Source organism: Electrophorus electricus, chromosome 12 (assembly GCF_013358815.1).
Source record: "Electrophorus electricus isolate fEleEle1 chromosome 12, fEleEle1.pri, whole genome shotgun sequence".
Classification (NCBI taxonomy): Eukaryota; Metazoa; Chordata; class Actinopteri; order Gymnotiformes; family Gymnotidae; genus Electrophorus; species Electrophorus electricus.
Window position 1 is genome coordinate 2184346 of NC_049546.1, and position 22867 is coordinate 2207212.

Genomic DNA, 22867 nt, shown 5'->3' on the forward strand with positions numbered 1-22867 from the left:
AACAGCTGGGTTCAGAAATTTTATTTTGTATATAATTTAGTGTACAGTAAAACAACGTGGACGCAGTATATTGCAGAAACATTGTCTCATTGCTTACAACATGCAAAGATGATGCTTCAATAAATTACTGCCTACAAACAGAACAGATCACCATCCAGGCTATGCTTTCAAGAAAAATAGACTCTTGTACAAAACAAAAACCAGATTAATAAAGCTTTTCCACATTGCTTGAGGGACCTTAACTTAACATCAATGCACATGTTCGTGTGGAATGTATGTATGCATGTGTGTAATTTTATATATCTATCTATCTATCCCCTCCCCCTCCCCCCCAGGGGTGGGGCTAAGTGAGAGTGGGTGGCCTACATATGGTCAATTAACCAATCACTTGGGGCTAGTTTTTCAAACCCTATTTTCAATAAGAATTGTCTTTGATTCAAACATCTCCTTTTCTTATTAATGATCAAAATATTGCACAATTTTTTTTTGCCAGGTTTTCAAAAAAGGTTCAGTCTAGAAAAAAACAAAGCAAAAACAAATGCAGATGTAACAAGATATATATTTCTGGATCTGGGTGCATGGAACAAGCAAGTCTAGAAGGGGTTGAAGACTCACCAAGGACCTTGCCCCTAACTGCTTGCATGGGTTTTGGGCTTCACACATGTCGGATGGCTGATGATTGAACAGGAAACTCCCAAACCAACACCATCCAGTTACAGAAGCTGTTTGGGGTCATTGCAATCAGCTTGTATCACAGAGAGCGAGAGCGAGAGCGAGAGCGAGAGAGAGAGAGATATGAATGACAATAAGTTGAGAGTGGTTTTTCTGACTGACTTAGTGTGCGTTTTAAATCACTTCCAGCACTTTGTCAGTCCTGCTTGAATTGATCTCACAAGCTGGAATGAAAATCCAAATGTTATTTATTACATTTTTCCAGATCTTGGCATTATGTTAACAAGTAGCTGTATCATTTAATCCTACATAAAGGTAGGACTGAACTATGAAATCCAGATACAAATCTCCAAGATCAGAAACCTGGTGATCAGTTTTGAAAAAGCCAACTGAGGTTAAATCTGACCAAATTCATTTTTATACTTTTAATTAATATTTAAATAACTTAGGAAAAACAGCCCCTGGTAACACATTCAGGCTAAGTGAACATTGTTTGGTTCAGATGTAGAGTGATGTGGGGTTGTGAATAGGTCACAAAAATGTTAAAAATATTGCTGTTTGAACACATATCCACCACCTCACTGTCTCCGCATGTTGTTTTAATAAAACATAATGGTTTATGAATGTTTTTACGTTTAGCGATTGACCGTAGTAGTGCAGCCCCTTGCCAAAGCAGGCTAGAGGAGGAAAGCTGTGTACCTCTGACTGAACGACAGAATGATCCCTCACACACACCCCTCCTGAATGACGCATGTCAAATGTGTCTGAAAACTCACTCTGAGCAGTCGAAGAGGTTTCAAACCATAAAATAATAATAAAAACATTATGCAGAATGTGAGACCAGAGTAAGCTGCAGCCCTGCCTAACTGACACACACACACACACACACACACACACACACACACACACACACACACACACACACACACACACACACACACACACACACACACACACACAATGCTAAAAGCTGGCTTTTCATTGGCTCCTCTGCTGGTCCTGTTATGGGGACCGGTGGGCGTGGTCAGGCAGGCTTCATGGTGCAGCGGAGCTATAGTGATGGTTCCTGCACTACCGGGCCTAGTCTTACACCCGAAGCCCTTGGGACAGTCCGCTGGGCCGAGCCTCGTCCCCTCGCTCATCTTGCCTGGTAGCCACCCTGTGCATCCTGTGTGTCTGGGCAGAAAGGACAGAGTCAAGGCTACTGCAACCCACTCTGACCTGGACCCAGAACCTTGAAATATAACAGACTAATTGCATTTAAAAAGGGCAAAGCACATTCACTGTTCAGGATGCATGAACAGGACTGGCTGACTACATTAGATTGAAAGAATACATTTACATAGTACACCCATTCCAAAAGCAAGTTAGTACGCAATGTATTTAACTCTATGGTATTTAAATAACATGAAGGCTCTAAATTACACACATACACAAACAAATATTATTTTTTACACAATATAAACAACTGCAGTATTACCCGTTAGGCCTTTAAATCTTACGGACTTTAAAAATAACTGCAGTATGAAAATCCCTCTACATCAAGCATTGCTTGATCAATCAACTAATCGATTACTTTATTAGGTACCTGGATGGTCACTGCAGTCGCTGCACTGGGGTTAGTCGGGCTGGTCTGCTGGAATCTGGGGTGTCCCCGCCTTCTGTGGACAGAGACACAAAGCTTCTGCATCCGGAGCCTGTGGGCAGGGCTGTTGGGAAGGCAGGACCAGAGCAGAGACAACAGCCGCATTAAACAGATCAGCAGGTTAAAAACACACCCCCACACAGACAGAAAACTTCCGGCCATGGACGTAGGAGGAACAAGCCACACCCCCACACTGCACATGTCTGTGTGTCTGTCTTACCACTGCTGCCGGCCTGAGAGTCATCAGACAGCAGAGGCTCGGCCTCCTCCTGTATGGTGGGCACAGATGCAAGAAGACCTGAGAGAGAGGCAGAGATCAAAGGATTCATAATTCTCACCAGCATTACTTCATAGTTGCTTTTGTCCATTTTGCATGTATTTAAGAGGGAGGAGCCTAATTAAGAATAAACCAGAAGACCAAGTGTGTGTGTGTGTGTGTGTGTGTGTGTGTAAGGAAAGTACAAAAAAAACAAAAAAAGGAGCCAAGTGGGGAAAAGGAGTGCTGGTCACTACTTGACTGCGCACGTGTGCATCCATGCGTGAATCCTTGTGTGCCATTTCCAAAGCAGCTACAAAGAAAAGCAAGAGCTGCAAAGAGGAAAATGGTACGCTGATATAACAGGAACGTGTGTGCGCAAAAAAGTGGGGCGAATGGGGAAACCTGGGGTCCTGATATAACAGTACAGCGTTTGTACAGCCAATTATTAAGAGCTCTGGGATCGCTGCTGGTAGGCCTGCCATGACTTAACACAGCGTACACACGTGTAGTGACTCACTAAGGCCTCTGTAGTGCGACAGCTGCTGGTAGACTTGCTTCATCCTCTCGATGTTGAGGCGCGTGCTCTCGGCGTGGTTGATCATGGGTTTGGGGTAGTCCACGCCCACCACACACCCGCTGGCCCTCTGCACGGCCTCCGGGGCGTTCCACGGCTCATAGACGTAGCGGTCGGGGTAGTCCTTCAGCTGCGGGACGTACCTCCTGCAGGGCGGAACCACAAGACTCGGTGAAGGCTCCAAAACGGGGCTGCCCGCCCTGCGTGAGACCTGCTACGGCAGCCATTAGAGGAAGCCTGCGAAAGCATTTCACATCAGTGCTATTGCACCCAACAGGGAAGAGTCATCAGCATATGAGTGCCAAGCAGCACGGGTGACCACAAAGCTTTTGTTCTCTTCAGAAATGGTTGACCGCAGCAGGTCTTCATGCTCCTGGAGCAGTAACGAGACCCTTTCTCTGCCAACTAAAGAGCTGAAGAATACGACTGCAAAAACATGGACGAGAGAGAGAGAGAGATGCTGTGTGATCTGGACTAGCAGAACACTGGCTCCAAACCAGTATTGGCCCGTGTTTCTGTAGACACTTTCTGCAGAAGAGTCTGAATAAGGAAACAGAACCAGAACACAGTCTCTAGACCAATCAAAGTGGTACCATGCTGCACGGCGCTCGTGATGCTGTGTTCTCTAAGACAGCGGTACTCTGTGTGTGTGTGTGTGTGTGTGTGTGTGTGTGTGTGTGTGTGTGTGTGTGTGTGTGTGTGTGTGTGTGTGTGTGTGAGAGAGAGAGAGTGAAAGTGTGTGCACAGCCTCTGCTACAGGCTTCACCAGAGACTTTCAGAAAGTAAAAGCTCTCCCCATGGATTTTGGCTCCAACCACCCAAATATGTTACTTAGCTAAAACTTGATAAACTGGGTTATACAAAAATCTTGGTAGAACTAATATTTTTTAACCTCAGCATAAAACACGTTGTTTATACTTTACAAAATACAGAGAACAACAGTGTATTCCCTGTGGTGTGTGTGTGTGGAATATGCGCGTGTGTGTGTGTGTGGGAGCTGTAATATCTGCTTTGAACTGGTGGTGCTGTGGTTCTGTACTGGGGGAGCTGTAGTATCTCTGCTCTGAACTGGTGGTGTAGTGGTTCTGTACGGGCGGTACCGGATGTAGTCTCCGTTGGGGTCGATGCGGCGGCCGAAGCCCACGGGGCAGTAGCAGTGGAAGAACTGCTGGAAGAAGGAGCTGCAGGATAGCCACATCCAGCTGCCGGCGTTCACGCTCCAGTCGGCATCCAGAAGCAGCTCCTCAAACACCTGGACCAAGAGGAGCACAGCACACAACAGCTCCAAAACCACCCTCCCCAGAACCAGAACCTCCCCAGACACTCCAGAACCAGAACAACAACTTCAGGGGGGACAACCCTGCTAGGTTTCGTTCCATCCCAAGGCTAGGAGAGGAATTAAACTCTGCTAAGATTTGCCCTCTAGGGGTTCTGGACTATCTAGCAATGAATCTGGATCGGCATGTTACTTGGCAGTAGCTCTAGCTCCACCACAGAGCGCTCTCTCTCTCTCTCTCTCTCTCAAACATAAAAATAAAAGACATTATAATGTTTTCAACACAAAAAAGAAAGAAAAAAAACAAAACACACACACACACACACACACACACACACACACACACACACACACACACACACCTCGGACTCTGTCTACTCTACGCCCGTGCCCTGCCGTACCTTCACGCCCTCCTCCCAGCTGATCCACAGGTCTCCGCGGGTGAGGAAGCAGGCCACGGCGTGGCGTGCCAGGTGGTGGACCCAGCCCTCCTGCCTCAGCTGGGTCATGATGGCGTCAATCCAGGGGAAGCCGGTCCGGCCCTCCGCCCACTTGGCCAGCGCCTCCGGGTTGTGATCCCACGGGATCTGCACACAGATGGGGTTCCCCTCCATGCGGTCAAAGTTGGGGTTGTTGGTGGCGGCCGTGTAGAAGAACTCCCGCCACAGCAGCTGGCCGAAGAGAGAGGGGGGGGGGCTGGAGCGCCTCCGGAGCTGGAGGAGGATGACGGACAAGGCCAATTAACCTTCCTCACCAAAAGACTCATCACCACGTTCATCTTCATCATGTAAGCTAGCGTTTTCCCCAACACTCTCATAGATCTCATCTAAACCCTGACGGGCGCGTTAGCTAGCTGAGGAGCTGAGTGAGGCATGATGGGAAGGGGGAGAACATCAAGCGCAGAGTTGACATGTCGTATCTGACTGATGTGGTGTATTTAACTGTATGTGACAGTACCTAGCTGGTCTACTTAAAGGTACTGTAGTGTAGCGCGCCAGCTACTCCCTGCTGTGTGGTAACGAACACAGTTCTGAACCTGCCGGGCTCAGTCGCAAGGCAGGGGGGTTTGGAAGGTACCAAGTTCGATTATGAACCCCTCTCTCCAGTCTGGCTCGGGTGACCTTTCAGTCCAGGGATAAAAACAACTCCTAGTTCATGTGGTGGTAACCAGAGTAATTACTATAGCCCTGTGTTTAGCTCGCTAGAACCTGACGCACACACAGGAAGCAGGGAAGATCACTTATCTTATAATACCTAGTAGAGACACACATTCCAAATTCTCCAGCTGCTAAAATCCTTCAGACGTTTTGAACTGCAGGCAGTGTGAAATGTGGCCGTGTCCATGTACATGCTGGTGGGGTTACTCTTAGCCGTACAGAGCCTGTGAAACCGAGCGTGCTAATGCGCCAAGGCAGCTGCTTGCCTTCAGGTAGAGCTCCCTCAGGTGGTGGTAGAACACACGGCAGGAGAGGCACCCAAAGCACAGGTAAGGGCTCAGGCCCGTGGCGCTAGCGAACAAGGAGTGGGCCTTGATTCGAGGACGCTCAAAATTCGCCACCCAAGCCTAGAGAAACAAAACAGACACCAACCAAAGGAGGAACTGTTTTGAGTGACTCCTGACAGAGGCTCTGAGGGTTGGGTTTTCTGCTAAGCTGCCAGAGCATGTGCAGTAACTCACCTTTCTGTCCAGGTGTTTACCGAGTCTCTCCAGAGCCTCAGTTTCACCCCCTTTCCATACTGATGCTCCCTTCCCTGGATTCTTAAAGCCTGTCAGGAACATGCGCACATACACCAACCATCATTGTTAGTAATTAGCCGTCAATACCATCTTATTTTGCAAATTCTACTGATTATTACTGTATTACTCACTGCATACAGTGCACAAAAAGAAAATTAAATACAGCACATAATTAAGTGTCCAATGGCTCCAAACAATTTCCCTTCAGGCCTGAATGTGTGTCACCCTCTGCACAGAGGTTAATCAGGACGAGCGCAGAAACAACCGTTACAGAATGACATGGACTGTCAGTGCCACTGGAGGCCATCCAGTCCAATCTCTGCTTACAGTATTTACTCAGCTATAAGCTGACCTGTGTGCATTGTTCAACATGTGGGATCACCTGGCTAAAGGTGCTGTGACTGTCAGTAGAGCGTGCGAATATCACGCCAGTTGCAATGAAAGTGCTAGAGAGACTTAAACCAGTTCACACTGACCAGCAAGTCGGGTATAAGCAATGTGCTGCACCACATAAAATGTGGACTGGCTTCAGGTGCCTGAGGCGAGCAGACGCTCGTTTGCATATGCGTGTTAAATTTGCGTAGCGTGCGTCGATGAGCCCTCACCCAGCTCCTCCAGCGAGGGCACGCTGTAGCGCTCGTCGTGGTCATCGGCGAGCTGCGTGCGGCAGCCGGCCAGCTGCTCTGCCGTCACGGTGGGCAACGGCTTCTTGGGCAGCTCCAGCCGGTTCACCAAGGCCTGGAAACGCTTGAACGTCAGAGGTGGGTTGCCGCCGTTCATCTCCAGCACCCTGGGGCAGACGCGGCCGGAGGGACAGACGCGCGGTCAGCAGCCACTGGCCAGTGCACGGATACTACTGACTCATGCCTTTAGGGAGACGTGTGTCAGATGAATAAAAATTTTACTTTTAGAGAAACATAAGCAGAAACACACTATCGTTAGAATAACCTCAACAACTCCTGTCGCATAATCATAAGACAAAAGCAATAAAACACCATTATTTTCTTCTATTATACGACTAAAGCAAACTCCAGGCCAGCTTTCTTTAAGAGGCAGCTAGAATGAGGCTGACTGTGTCTACAAAGAAAGAAGCCTCATTTTTACAACTTAATGTGTTTCCTGATTATCTCAATCTGATCAGTGGACAAATCAGTCTCCCATTTCTAGATTTTTTTCACTCTAGTTCAAATTCCACCACCACCAACTGCCACTTGCCTTCGGACCAGCTCTTACACAATGCCTCCTTATATCTGTGTGTTAAGGAGTGTGAGCTGTTGGCCAATTTCTTTGGCGTAGCTGACAGTCAGGAGCCCGACACGTGTCTGAAGCAGGATGTGTCTGTATGCAGCCAGCACATGTTTGCAACACAGGATTACACACACAGCGCTCACACAACCCCCTATCCCGCCCACAGCACATGCCGCTCAGTGTGACCCGTAGTTCCACCTCTCCACCACCAGATGGCAGCAGACTCGGGACGTCATTCCCGCTCACTGGGCAACATTGTGACAGCAATACGTGCTGCATATGAAGACTCAGCACCGTGACTAAAGTCTAGCCAAAACAGAGGAACTCAAATAACTCACTAAAGTACGTCACTCGCAACCTGGTTAAAACAAACAAACCAACCAAAACAAATAAAAATAACACACACCCACTGAGTTAACACACACCACCACAATGGAGTATACTGTTTTCTATCATAAAAGCTCAATGTTTAAATGACAAAGTACAAACATGTGTCTCCCCTCAGGATATGCACATACTACTAATAAAAACAAACAATTAAAAGCCCTGGACCATCCTGGTGTGCAAAGCACTGCAATGAAACCGACTCTGTATATGGCAGACACAAGTTCATTCAGGTGACTGAACAGTTCATTTAGCACTCCTAAAGAATTAATGTGTGTGTGTGTGTGTGTGTGTGTGTGTGTGTGTGTGTGTATGTGTACACTGAGGTGATGGAGTGTGTGTGGTCACCCACCTGTCTGGGTTATAGAGCGTGTGTGAGTGTCTCACTATGGTTTCCACTCCAAACTCCTGGGCCATCTTAATGATGGCACCATCTCTGTCTTTACCATATGGCTCCGAGTCATACTCGAACGTCAGCCGGGTCACGTTCCACTCCTGAAAGAGAGAGAGTGAGTGTGAGTGTTAATGAGTGTGAGAGAGTGAGGCACAGTTTTAAAATCGAGATGCAGAAATGGTGTTACTGTGAGCCAGTATGCCATTAATGAATGTGGTTTATTATTGTCCTAAAGTGCTCAGAAAGCCATTAGACGCCACGCATAACATGTCCACAGACCACAGAAGCAGACATGAGGAGAACGTTCTCCTTCCTCGGCCAAGGTGAGCATTGACCGAGAGCAAAGCAGAGCACGCAGAAGCACACTTAAAGCTTCAGATTAACATCCCTGGGAAAGAAGTTTCCAAAAAGCTGCTCCAAAACAGTCAATCCCCACACGACTGACCCAACATTCCGCTTATGCCACAAGAGCACATAAAATACCAAGAGCGGTGCTTTCCCAGTGCTACTTAAATACTTAATTTATATCAGAAAGGTTAGGGTTACTCGGATATTCCCCCTCTAGGATAAGATGGTCTAGGAGAGTAGCAGATGAGCCATGTGTCTTAAAAGCAAGATCCGTAATTCAGTCACAGTTTTCCCTAATTTTGGAAAAGATCTGGATCGTATCAAAACATTAAAGTGCAAAAACTTTAGGAGTGGATAAAACATTTCTGGGTATCAAGCAGTCCATCTTAACTCCGTAGCTAGGTGTACATACTAACTCCAGGTCTGTAAAACCTCAGTAAGGAGAAGGTGGGAATTCAGACCTTGCAATACAACACTAAAGCTCACTGTCATCACATCAAAGCTGTTTTGCTTTTCAGGGTTTGGGGTAAACTCAAACAGAACCGATTGATCAGATAATCTGTAGACATAAGAAGCCATAAAAGGTTCAGACTTTGAATAAATAAATACATTATTCAAATTGTTATCAGTGTAAACAGTGGTACATTGTCATCATAAACAACATGAATGGGCAAGTCTGGAAAAGGCTGTTGTCAGACATTGGAGCCTTTCTGTCTTCAGGCACCCAATGCAAGGTCTCTGCTCATTAGCCACCATAAGACGGCTCGACTGCGAGGCCATCCGCTCCCTGTTCTCGTCTCCTTTGACCCTTTGTGTGTGTGTCTGTCTCTTTCTGTCTCTCTCATGGCTGGTACAGGAACAGCTTGTGGCATGTTCATGCAGACAGCATCTAATCTTTACTAACCTTGTCTCTTTCCTTTCTACGTAGACCCTTAGAACATGCCCATCATTTTCCCCATCATCCTGTAGATTTAGCTAGTAGATATAGGACACATATATACTGTGTGCTTTCCTCAATAAAGTGGAACTATCTTGATTCACTACCCTGGTGTCAGTGTCTCCTGAGTTACCCGGATCCAGCTACAGGGGACAGAGGGCAGAGGGTAACTTAGAGGAGATCGAACCTGAAGGACTGGTCACTATGAACCAGTTTCTAACAGCTATTAACATGGATAAGCCCAATAGAAGGTGCGTTGTTTCCATAAACATTTTATTAAAGAAATATTAGGTTCTTTCACTAAAAAACAAGCTTACATGAATGACCTTACAACTGTGCACTTGTGACCACATCTACCATTACCATTTCTGACAAGAATATAATTCAAATCTGTTGTTGTAGCTTTTGTGCAATGCATAATTCAACTCCGGCCTCTGTCAATACTCCAAACTGAGGAAAAACACTAACTTCAGAGGAAGGAAGAAAACATCAAAGTATCACAGAATATGTGCTGCCAAATCACCATCTACATCAGGCCAAAGGGAGCGTTTGACACAGGTTTTTGTCTTCTACAGCTCCCAGTGATATTGTTGAGATGCTGTTAACAGTTTCTTTGCTGCACCGTAATCAACCTGGTGGAGGAGATGGAAAATTCCCTACTGATCTAAAGAACTCCCAGGGAGTAATGGACCTGGTGTGTCAAACCATGGTCTTCACCGTGTGCCATCAAGCGTCTGAACACACACACACACACACAAGTAGGCACGCAGGGGGAGAGGAAGGGTGTGTGAGTGTGTGTGTGAGTACTGCAAACTGACCTTGAAGAGTCTGGGAAACACATCTGCAGGCTGTCCTTGTACCACAAACAGCCTTGAGTTCAGTTTCCTTAAACTCGCGTCCAGATCCTCTAATGACTCCAGCAGAAATCTGCATGGTTCAAACAGATTAAATCTCACACTCCATTTAAGGAGAGCATAAAAATCCCAGCCTACCAAGGTACTATATTTAAATGTAAAACTAGAACTAAAAACACTAGATGGCCAAGCATTGAGACATATGGAATGAAATCATGCAACAGCTTCCCTGGTGGACAAAGTGAAGCTTGCTTAGACGGTTAGCAAACAGACCCGACACTTTTGTGGAAGCGCAGCCTTTACTTATGGCTAAAGGTAGTTAGGTTACAGGCCATCTTATTTGTTTTAAAGAAAGAAAGCTCTAGATTTAACTAAACAGCCTTCAGAGTCTCAGCTTGCTAGGTCGTACGTTGGCATGGCAACATCACTTCCTGTTAGCACAAAAGCTGTGCAGTAGCATAACAATGTAGCACACAAAATATTAACGTGCACTATTAATACTAGTATATACTATTTACACCTTAAAGTATATGACGAATGCTGTTTTGATAAAGCATTCGAATAGTTTATGTTTGTACTTAGCTAACGGTTTTCCCTGTCAGTCTTATTTTTGACGTTTATCTAGCTAGCAAGGTAGCCAACACCTCGACTAGCCAGCTAAGATAACCTAGCTAGGTTATGTATGCTAAACTAGCATAGCTGACAAATTAATAAAACCGAGTTAATTCAACTTTTTTGAAGGCCAAGACTTTGGCATACGGCACTAAGGACTGGTCATATAATCGCCATTTAACTACACCGTACTTCTACAGGTTTTATAAGACAGCATTTCCATAGGTACTGGAAAGCAAAGCAACTAACTACGTACTGTTCAGATTCTGGGAGACACACCGACAGCTGTTACATCCTATTAAACAGAATAACCAGCCATGTCTGCCGGACATCAACACATTTTACACATTTGGCCGACACTTTTATCCCATTTCGATCATGTTAGAGAGGTAGGCGTATATTGTTAACGCTAGGAGTCTTGCCCAAAGACGCGCATTTATGGAATAGCGCACTTGCCCACATGGGGGCTTGAACCCTGGTCTCCCAGGAAAGGCAACTCATGCGGACAAAGCTGGACTCGGCACACAAGTATGACCTTATAGTGTAACGCGGTTTGTGCCCTGCGAGGTTTTGTAAGTGACAAGTATGCGTGAAATGGCACGAGCCCACGACTTTTCTCTTGGCCTGGAGACTGGGTTGCACCAGACTCTGGCGAGCTGCACTAATTTCACAAGAGCCAAAGCCTCGGACTTGTTTTTCATACCCCCCCCCAAAAAAAGCGGCGCAAATGTGCAACGGTACCAGGACAGCCAGATACCGTTCAAACGATGCCACTAACCTCCACCGGTTCACTCCCACCTTGGCCGCACCGGCGAACCACGGATCCAAAACATAAACACAGCGCGCAGTGTCCGCGCCCGCCAGAGCTTCCTGCAGAGCCGGGTTGTCATGAAGGCGCAGTCCTTTCCGAAACCAGTGAACAGCATGCACGACCATAGCTGCGGTTTAGTCAACCGCATTAGGGCTTTTCCTCCTCGGTCCTGCCACTGAGCGGAGGAGAGACACGTGCGCGGAGCATTAACACGAGCGCAGCGCTCGACAACACGCTTATGGGTTAGTCTGCACGTGGAGGACCTCCCCGGGCACGTTTTCCTCGTGCGTTGGAAAGGAAGTGCCCGTTTATTTACTATGAAAGTAAAGCTCCGTGTCCGAGTGCGCTGACCTGTTCCAGTAACGAATGATTATAATTAATATCCTTGATGTTTGTTCGATTTTAGTATGTGCATTTATCGTGCACGGCTTGCGATTATGAAATTAGGAAGAATTGCAATTTAGACAATTTAGACCAAACACGATTTAGCTGATCAACTATATTTGATGTAAGTTTTTTAAAAACTTGTTTTTAATTTAAATTAAAAATAAAAAAATCCAAATAATTTCTTTAAGTGATGACTACCATTGTGCACAATGTCCATCATCTGTACTGCCATTAGGGGGTAGTGTAGGCTCGCCTGTTGGGCAGTCTGTCTCTAACAGTTTATAACAGAGCAAAAGGCCTGAATATGGGCATGCACTGAGTATTAATATACCCTTTCAAATACTCAACTACCCAGAATCCATTGGACACACAACCGTCCATGTCTTAGTTCAGGATATTTTTGTAAACACAGTCAACCTAATAATGATATGTGTTATTCAACTGATTTAATTAGATAAAAATCCATCGTTCAAAGTCCCACGAATTGATGAAAAAAGCTACACACCTAACCAAATAAGATAACAGAGATCATGGCAAATATGCATATTTTTGCATATATTACGATTTCTAATAAGGCCACCAATGACTGGCAAATAGCTCTGATTTTTCACGTTACCCTCTATCATCCTCTAGGGGGTGCTGCAGCACCTGCTGCCCTCCCACGGCCTTGCTTTACCCCATGAAAATACCAAGACCTCAATGTCTTGTGCACAAGCAAGACATTATCCACAACTTGAGATGAAATTAAGATAGCTTTTCTTTGCTATTTGAAGCTTGTAATAGACACTTTAAAGAGGGTAAAGATACTCGACTCTTCCTGAGCCAAACTGTTCTGAAGGCATAAAACAGAGGTCGCTCATTTTTAAACTATTCTTTTCAAGATGGCCAATCCAATTTCAGGCATGTCATGCATTTTGATCAATAATGATAAATCCAGATTCAGCTTGGGGGGATTCCAGACATTTGTTATCAATTGCCTGCAAAAATTTCAGGGTGTTAGAAGATTTAGATTCAATCACTGACAAAGCAGAGGTGAAACCGCTGACAGGCAGAAAGTCTGCATTGCAGAAAGCCTCCAAAAGCCTGCATGTGTCTGATCATATCAGAGAGCTTTTGTGCATAATAGCTTTTTTAAAAAAATTATTATTACAGCACACCATGAGGGGATACACAGAGTAAAAGCTTTCAAAATGTGCGTTAATGGGAGCTGTTCTTCAACGTTCGGTTAAATTTTTTAAAAATCTATTAATATTTTTAAAAATGTACACAAATTCTATATGCAAAAGGAAAATGCTTTGAAATTTGTATAACCTGCAACAGGATATTATGTGAAAATGGCTTTGGCTTTGATTTTGGTACTCTATTACAGATGCATCCTTCATCGGCCACCCATCCTTGGGTCCTTTGCTTTAATGGTCCTTCCCTTTATCTAGCAGAAGTAATACACCTCGAAATAGATCCAAAATGAGGTACTTTAACGTTACAGCAACATCTGTCACCATCTCTCAACATAACATTTAGCTGGATGGAAAAGCGATCTTTTAGCTTATGTCTGATGCTATCTGCAGTGAAGCGCTACAGGCAGTGAACTGCATGTCTCGTGTAACCTTCACGTGCTAACAATGCCATGGAACAGAATCAGCTCAGAAATGTAATAACAGCGAATGTGCCATATGCCTTAGAAATGGAGGATCAAAAGTAGAATTCTCCTTTAAGGACCTGGTGTAAGGTTGTAGCTGTTGAATTATAAGGATGACAGACTTTTTAACTAATGCAGTTTATTATTATTATGGGCTGTGTGTTCATTTGTAGTCTTTCTGGTGTTTGACATGTCAGAACACACCTGTATTTTCGCTGACAGGTGACACCTAAATCAACACCACCCCAGGATGGTGTACCCCAAGGCAGCCACCTGAACCATCAGCAGAACCTGGCATGCTATCATCGAAGGAACAGGTGTTGGCGTTCCATGCTGCTCCGAGTTTAATTCATGTCTTGCCAGGTCGGTGTCTCCCTGCCAGGTAACATGCGGCTGATTTATTGGATGTCACACAGAGCCACTCTGGAGGTAGAAGCCAACACCTCTTCTCATGTAAATCCAGCAGGTGTTTGAATCTTATTGCCCACAATCACCTTATACTATACAATCCTTTTCACTAAACAATTCATGCACAATTATTGTAAAGACAACATTATACCATGAATCTGTGATGCATGAAAGCTTCAAAAATGTCTACATGTAAATAACACGACAAAGGAATTACAAAAAGGAGAAAAATGAGTGAATTGTTAGTCATGAGGTAAACCGATTCTTTAAGCTGAATAAGAAAAAAGCCCCAAGCTTAATGGTTAATCAATTGTTGTGCACATATAAAACCTATAAAACAAGATTTATGTAAGAAAGCTATTATTTTATATATTTTAAAATATCAAGGGATGAATTTGGCTGTTTCAAATAATAAAGTCCAAAAGTCAAGTTCTCCTAAAATTTGACAAAAATCCAGATTTGAATGTTCAGGTTCCAATGGAACTCGCTTCCAGCCGATCTGAAATCTGTTCCAAGATACAATAAGGAAGCCAGTAATAGCATCCAGTGCACAGTGCAGCCTTCATGTCAAGATGAATTCTGAATGGGAATTCAGATGCAAATCCACTTGTTTCCAGCTGCATCTAAGATCTACAATATTTCCCTGTAATTTCTTTATACTTGACCTTTGTCCTTGTTTAAAATTTAATAGCACTTCTAGAAATAAATTCAATTTCATCAATATTCTTACTCATATCTCCTCTTTTGTTACTTTCAGAGTTGCATCCTGATCTTGAGTGTTTAAGAGTCTGTCCAGGACAAATATACTTGGAATTAGACACGGGAGGTTTTATTTTCTTCTGTTCTGGAACAACCTTTGTGTTCTGAACAAGGACACAATCATTTTAAAAACAACCTTTGTGCTAGACACAAGGGATCAGGGATGTAATGTTTACAAGACTGACACTGCACAGACATTTCTAGCTAGTGACCATCTGTGAGCCCAGATACTGAGCAACCGCTGGGCCCTGTAAGGTTCTACTATGCCAGTCATCAATCAAACCACTCAACCAAGCGCTGATATGGGCTGAGTCTTGGCAAAGGGCATCTTAATTAGGTCCGGCATTGACTGCAGTATTGCTCAGGATGGATGAGTGAAATCCGAACACTTGGAGACTTTTAACCGTAGCCTTTCACCAGAACACAGAAAAAGCGTTCGTGATGCAGTTAGTCTAATTCCGGACAGAGATGAAAGGACAACGTTAAATAAGACGGGTGGTTTGTAAGAGCTGATCAGCTGAGTTAGCCGTCCAGCTAATGGCTCCGCAGTCGAGACACTGCTCAGATCAACAAGAGGAGATGAGGGCTCGTATTCGGCTTCGACAGGTTGCGCTCGGCAGCAATGAAGAAAGCATAGCCGAACGCACGCTTCTGCTACACCCCAGCAGAACTGGATGAACCAAGCTCATCTCACCGCTGCAAGCCGCAGCTCCACGGGGGTTTCATTTAACACCAACGATTTCATGGCAGATTTACCCGCCGTGGCATGCAGCCGTGCCTCCGTGCTTCTGGTGGCCTCACCGAGCGTTAGAGGTAGGGGCCTGTGGTTTAGCTATCGAGCAGAGCACCCCAGCAGATGGTCGGTGACGAGCTCCTGAGGTGTGTGACTCCAGATCTGAAACTCACGCCTCTGGTTATGACTCACCATTAATGGTCTAGTGATTAATGTCATTTCTCCTCCTCCTCCTCTCTCAGTCTGGCTAAATGGAAGGGCAGCTGGTGGGCGCAGAGAAGCTGAGCCCTTCCTGTTGCTATCTCAGAACTAGCCTTTGTCTGCGCGTGAAAGGATGGAGAACTCGTAGCTGGCATCAAGCGTCCTCTGCAGCTGTTTCTGCCTTCGGAGACGCCGAGGGAGGCAGTCGGTATCTGGTGGAGGAGGACTCAGGACTTAGTTCTGCATGGCAGATGTCACGCATGCTGGCAGCTACGGAGCGCGTGCCTCCCCTCTAAACGCTCGTTTAGCAAATATAAAAGCAAATATTGTGGGACCGAAAAAAAGAAGCACACGTTATGGAACTCCACAGAACTTTCTTGGCGCTTCCTTGTCAGAACCTTTGCTTTTCAAAAAAGGCCATAATTCACTGTAACCACGTCCGCAATCCCATCACCACTCGCGTTGTTCATTTAGCCCTGTGAGGCAAGCTGAATTCTCTTTGTTACTGATGGAGGTTTAAGTGTTTGTCTCTACTGGATTGGTCAGAAAAGGACCAACATGAAAGTTTAGGAAGTGCAGATTGTTGCGCGTCTCTCTCCCGCACTTTAATTAGCACGGCTGTGCCTGCGCACGGAAGTCCCGCGCGGGCAGGCGAAAGATTAAATAAAATCACATGGCCTCGATTGCTGAAAAGCCCCGACTGCTGAAAAGCCTTGACTACTGAAAAGCCAGTATTAGGAGAATTATCGCCATTCGTTCAGAGAAGGCCCCATTGTGGAACTTAAAAGCAAAGTTGGAGCGTGCTTAAAACCCTGCTCGGGAAGACTAGCAGTGAAACGGCTGAACATCAAACGGCCGGCTCTTGAAGCTCTCGCGCGACACGCAGTTTCCCTTAAAGGATCCGCCATCCATCATACACTCCACATGCTGAAGACTATGAATCAATGTCCTCGGTTACAGCGCAGTTATTTGTCTTCTTTCTGAATTTGCTTTACAAGCTCAAAAGTTTCATTGATCCGACTTGCACAAGTGCGCGGTGTCCGAGTGCATCCGAATAAGGGGTCCATGGCAGTACCTTAGATGCATTACCCACACTAAACAGAAAAGACACAAAGGAACCCCAGTACAGTGTAGGCTGTATAAGGCATTAAAGGCTTTTGGTGATGGCACCGCTCAGTGTTATGAATTAGCTGTTTGTCGGCTGGCTGCGTCTGCATGGCCACTTAAGCAGATTAACCTTGAGAAAAGATGATTTGACACGAGTGAGTTAAATTAAATGGGAACATTTTGCACAGTAAAAAGCTTTTTAATTAACACCGTTCTGTCTCTTTAGGTGGCTAAGTGGACAAAGAAGATTCTTTGTGTGCCGACACACACAGTCCCCCAGTCAGACATTTGGGTTCAGTGGGTTGATAACCAGTACATCACAGATCTAGAAACGGTGGGCGCAGAAGTCCAGTATATAGGCTTATAGGGTTCTGTTTCACTGTAGGAGATATTCCCTTTCATCAGTATTTGCAAAACAGTGGTATTAATTGCTACAAAGCATGAATGTACACTGGTCAGACACTGGTACCTGTTATACCCGAGAAAGGCGATACAGCTCACATCAAAGGAGATGGAGTTACCCGAGTAGAGCCAGGGTTCCTGTTCCTGTGCAGCCTGGTCTTGACCTTATGGAGGCCCAAATGTCAGATGCCGGTAAACGCACACCCAAACAATCATGGTTTCTCCAGATTAGCTCCGAGGTATAGGTGCCGAAAGCCAGAATGTGACTGCTGTCTCCACGTGTGCACACGTGAGGGTAGCATCCAATGCCTGCGCTGCGTAAAGGTGAAGCTCGGCCCAGCGGGGGCCTGTGATATGGGATAGGCTCCATTGGTTCCGGTTCTTGTGTTTGATGAGAGTGGAGCGGTTGGAACAAAGGCTTGTAAGGTTTTGAAGGGATGTAGGCTTTGAAAGCCGCTTTTATCAGACTGAGTAAAACAGGAGAGTGTCGGTAGCACAAAGTGTGCGTAAAGTGATATGTTAATCTACAATGCAAATTCTTTATGCTCTGCTGTGTTTATGTTAGCAATATCACACATATGTTCATCTGTTTCTGTGTGACTCATAAATCTGTATATATACCAATCAGCCACAACATTAAAACCACTGACAGGCGGGAGTGAATAACATTGATTATCTCGTTACAGTGGCACCTGTCAAGGGTGAGATATATTAGGCAGCAAGTGAACAGTCAGTTATTTAAGTTGATTTGTTGGAACCAGGAAAAATGGGCAAGTGTGAGGACCTGAGCGACTTTGACAAGGACCAAACCGTGATGGCTGGACCGCAGGGTCAGAGCGTCTCCACAACGGCAGGTCTTGTGGGGTGTTCCTGGTACACAGTAGCTCTCACCTGCCAAAGGTGGTCTAAGGACAAACTGGTGAACTAGTGACAGGGTCATGGGTGCCCAAGGCTCACTGATGTGTGTGGTCATAGAAGTCTAGCCTGTCCGGTCCAATCCCACAGAAGAGCTACTGTAGCAGAAATTGACGAAAGAGTGAATGCTGGCTATGATAGCTTATAGAGCTTATACGTGTTACGCACTTCTAGGCATCAGTATTGATCCTTGTATTTCTACAGTATTCTAGTTCAATGGTATCTTGAACTCTAACCTACTGTACTGGCTAGGATACACTCTATGAGTAAATGACAGCACTTTTGAAAGTCGCTCTGGATAAGAGCGTCTGCCAAATGCCGTTAATGTAAATGATAGAAAAGCTTGTTGCATATGAGACTGTGTATGTGCAGACGGGTCAGAGCACCCATGACCCCCGTCCTCTGCTGAGAGTGCCTAGAATGGACACGGGAGTATCAGAACTGGAGCATGGAGAACAGGGAAGGTGACCGGGTCTGATGAACCTGGCCACACTTTGGTGAAAGATACTTCAGGACGCCTTCAGGAGGCCTTCAGGAATCCTGTGGATGTCATGCCTCTCTTTTTCGTTATTTTGGGCCGATATTTTAGCAGTTTCTCCTACGCCTTCCTTTGGATGTTTCCGTCACGTGGTACTGTCTTATCTCTTACCACTGATGTTTTCTGCATCTTATCTACTATCACAGTGTTTGGTTGGTTCACCACTACTTGCTTATTTCTCTGGACGTCCCGTAGGATCTGAGTCCCGGATGTCCAAACCTGGTCTTCTGCATGCAGGCTGCTTGACTTAACCACTATACTGTCACTATCTGCATATTCACAACTGCAGTGAAATACACTAGGTTTCCAGAGAAACAGAACATTTGGGAAAGAGGTCCTTCATCAGCTGTGCAAGCAAAGTATATATGTACAGCATTTAGCTGATGCTTTTATCCAAAGTGACTTACAGTTATGACTGAGAACAACTTGAGCAATTGAGGGTTAAGGGTCTTGTTCATGGGCCCAACAGTGGCAGTGTGTGTTTGTGTGTATATGTTTATGTATGTGTGTGTATATGTGTATGTGTTTATGTATATGTGTATGTATGTATGTATGTGTATGTATGTGCATATATATGTATATGTGAATGTGTATATGTGTATGTGTAGGTGCATATATATATATATGTATATGTGTAGGTTTATGTGTGTGTGTGATTGTATGTATATGTATATGAATGTAGGTATGTGTATGTGTTTGTGTGTGTGTGTGTGTGTGTATGTGTATGTGAGCATACATGTGAGAGGAGTGTGTGTGTGTGGGTGGAGTGAGTGTGATTTGAACAATGGTAGTAGCAGCTGCTTAATGTCATTAATGGGGCCCATTGAAGAGCGCCTTTGAAATAAATAAATAAAATAAAAATAAATGGCTCTTTATTGCAATAAATTTCCTTTATTACCACATCATTGCAATCCCTGAGCTCAGAATACAAATAACTTTGTATGACCTCTGACGAGATCTATCATGTTTGTACATTGTGGGTGTATAGATGTGTGTGTGCGTGTGCGTGTGCGTGTGTGCCTGTAGTTCCCAGATCATGTGACATAAACACCGCATACATTTTGCAGGTGGGACTGCAGACTGCAGCAAAATAATGACATTACCTTGCAGGTTGAGCGGCCTATGCGCTGTGCCCTGATACCTGACGGAGAAGAATTCAGGCAGGTCCGAGCCCACGACGTGGCTGCCGTCGCTGTGCCGATAAACGACAAATCTTGTCCAGTTAGGATGCAACTGACTGCTGAATAAACCGATTCCTGAATGTCCCCTGAACTCTCCAAACTAACTGTACCACTACACTTTCTATCACTCACCAAACAATCTAAAGCATCATATTTTAAAAATCTCTCTTTTTCAAGATGATTGCACATCGTTACACAGTGTGCCATCTAGAAGTGTGCGTAGCATCTGCTTCTCGGCTGAAATATGTTTCACTATGGTGACACGGTCAGCGCTGCTCCTGTTATTACCGAGGGTGTCGGTAGCTAGCTGCAGTGAGGCACGTTGGTCTCCATTTCTTCTCGTTTCCTTCATCGTGTATCCTGCCATCTTTCTTTAGTTCCGTAACGGCAGACCTTCGTGTCCTGCCCTTTCCTCTCTCTCCTTTCTCCTCTTCCTCTGTCTTTCCCTCTTTCAGCATTCCCATCTGCTGGGCTCTGATGTGTTGTTCCCCATTCCCCTGCTGGGAGCTGGAAAGATTGATTGTCCCGCACAAAAGGTATTATTGGTATGGCAGCATAGGTCTGCAGGAAACGGAGTCTTCAACCCTGATGCCCAGCGGGGGACTTCCACGCCAGAAAAGCGATCAAAGTTTCCTTGGCGTTGCTCTGTGTACAGTGTAAGACCTCGTCAGGGTCACCCTTCTCCAGTTGGGACTAGTTCTACACTGCAAGAGTCATTTCAATGGTTCATTTTACAGACATTAATATCTCATCATGAGTGGTGGTGAATCACAGGGGCCAAGGATGTGCTCACACACCATGTGCAGAGGACTAACCAAAAAATAAATATTTAAATGAACTGACCTTTCTTAGTTAGCGCACAGTCTAAGAGCACCCTTTCTTCCTGTTGCTCTCAAACTGAGACCATTTTTAAAGTGTTTTTTAACCTGAGTTTCACATACCTTCGCTCACTGGCACTGGCCTTCTGTTTTTTGTTTGTTTGTTTGTTTGTTTGTTTGTTCTAAAGCATAAAGCACTGCTCTGGCTCAGACTGTACAGGAGTGAGTGGATTCTGGTGAGTGTCGCTTTGCGTTTCCATTTAGCTCGGAGTCCACTAAGTCCTCTCGTCACTGGTCCATGCTGTAATGAACGCCGGCGTTGTGTCTTCGCCGTGAGACCTTTGGGCGTTTTTGAGTGGAATTAGACTCATTTTGCCTCTCCGAGGTGTGTGAAGAATGGCCAGCATGCTCTGCGCTTTTCCCTCGGCACTGCTGGACATGTTCACATGTGTTTCTCTTCACTCAGAACACGGATTGGTGGAAAACCAAGAGCGTTTTGTTAAAAGGTCTTAGTTATTTGATAACATGCTTATCTTATATTTGTAGGGTTTTAATATTATTTTCGGATGTCAGTCTTACAGACAGACAAAGAGAAGTTTAAATGGAAAGTCCTAAAATTGAAAATCTAAATCTAATGACTGACCGCACCATTTGAAAACACTCACATTAGTTGTACTGTAAGGTATTTGGCTGCATGTCAGTGAGGGTCATTCATCTTGTGACATACAACAACGTGCCCTCAGACAGGAGACTAGATCATTTCCGTGATCGGGGATTTTATCTACTTTGGTTTTGGCAGTAGTGGATAAACTATGATGCTCTTTCTCCAGTAGCTGCACATAATCACTGCAGTCGAAAGTGCAAATGCAGTCAGAGGCTTCCCCAGAGAGGGGCCTGTCCAGGCGATGCCCGATGAACTCAGAGTGAACTCTCCCTGTACGTCACTGGGAGCTCTGCTCACACATTCCCAACCTCAGCCGAGAGGGAAACCAGGCCACATTAGAGGGACCCCAGGTCTCTGAAGAGAGCCGAGCCGCCCGCTGCACGAGACGTGTCGGTCAAAGGACATACAGTTCTTAATCACCAGTGGTGTCAAGGGCCCAATGGATCCCAGATCATATCACAGTAATCCATCAAAGCTCAGTTCCAGTGTGTCAGCTTCGGAGATTTCTCCAAGATAAGCAAGTGAGCAGAGTTACAGTCGCCCCCTGCTAACTCCCAAAGGGGTACTTAACGACAGGCAGGGGCAGATTAATCTTAGACTGAATCTAGAAAGGGACTTGCAGTGAAGGCTCTCCACCAGCTGTGTGATGTAGTGTAAGGCTAACCTTGATCTTTGTCCAGAAAACAGGCACTGTGGCTACCATTCATTTGCCTCATTAGAACTACATGACCAATCATGGCTGTTTAGGGGTGGGTCATTTGTTTAACTGACAGGTTAATTTTGTCTTGCTAAGTATTCAGAACCACAGTCGGAGATGTTTCAATGTTATGCTTAGCATAATCATGCGATTTTCCTATATTATTCTGTTTCAGTGGATGCATATAGGATGGTGTGGGTGCTTGTGTGTGTGTGTGTGTGTGTGTGTGTGTGTGCGTGTGTTTGTGCTCCTGTTTTGACTACTGACATTCTAAGGCCCAACATCTCAAGTTTATGTTCTGTAGCTGTTTTAAGTACTGAAATGTAAATTGTCTTACTTAATGGGTAACTGCTGCTGTAATTAGTAATGAGCACTCATTTTCCTAAAACATTTTATCTTGTGCAATACACAAGAAAAAACATCCTTCTCACCTCTATTATGTTGACATTTATACAAAACTGAAAGACCCATTTATTATAAAATGGTGGTATGCATCCTTAAATGCCAGACAGTCTTATAAAATCTTTTCTAACTCTCAAAGCTTAGAACAAAATCCTTTTAAAGTTTCTGACAGCGCCCAAAGGTCGATTTGCAAAGTTTAAATATAAAAGAACATTTCAGTTATTACAAAATAAGCCTCTGTATAAGATTATTCTGTGTACCATT

General features: G+C 45.0%; 1 protein-coding gene across 1 annotated transcript; it reads right to left on the reverse strand.

Moving 5' to 3' along the window:
• Nucleotides 1-6: 6 nt before the first annotated feature.
• Nucleotides 7-12018, reverse strand: cry2 (cryptochrome circadian regulator 2). The gene is made up of 12 exons (XM_027017182.2): nucleotides 11720-12018; nucleotides 10294-10402; nucleotides 8149-8291; nucleotides 6770-6954; nucleotides 6105-6193; nucleotides 5850-5990; nucleotides 4828-5139; nucleotides 4251-4402; nucleotides 3094-3296; nucleotides 2538-2615; nucleotides 2261-2381; nucleotides 7-1848 (listed from the first exon to the last, which is right to left on the reverse strand). The coding sequence occupies exons 1-11, from the start codon at nucleotides 11875-11877 to the stop codon at nucleotides 2269-2271; spliced, it is 1683 nt and encodes a 560-aa protein (XP_026872983.2). The 5' UTR covers nucleotides 11878-12018; the 3' UTR covers nucleotides 7-1848; nucleotides 2261-2268.
• Between the last annotated feature and the right edge of the window lie 10849 nt (nucleotides 12019-22867).

What these genes read in the sequence shown, in the direction of transcription:
- cry2 (XM_027017182.2), bottom strand. Translation starts at nt 11,877, where the DNA reads ATGGTCGTGCATGCTGTTCACTGGTTTCGGAAAGGACTGCGCCTTCAT. An exon ending in ACGCTCTATAACCCAGACAG is followed by an intron (nt 6,955 to 8,148) that starts GTGGGTGACCAC and finishes CGTCTGCCCCAG; the next exon opens with GGTGCTGGAGATGAACGGCG. An exon ending in CCCAACGGAGACTACATCCG is followed by an intron (nt 3,297 to 4,250) that starts GTACCGCCCGTA and finishes TCCGCCCTGCAG; the next exon opens with GAGGTACGTCCCGCAGCTGA.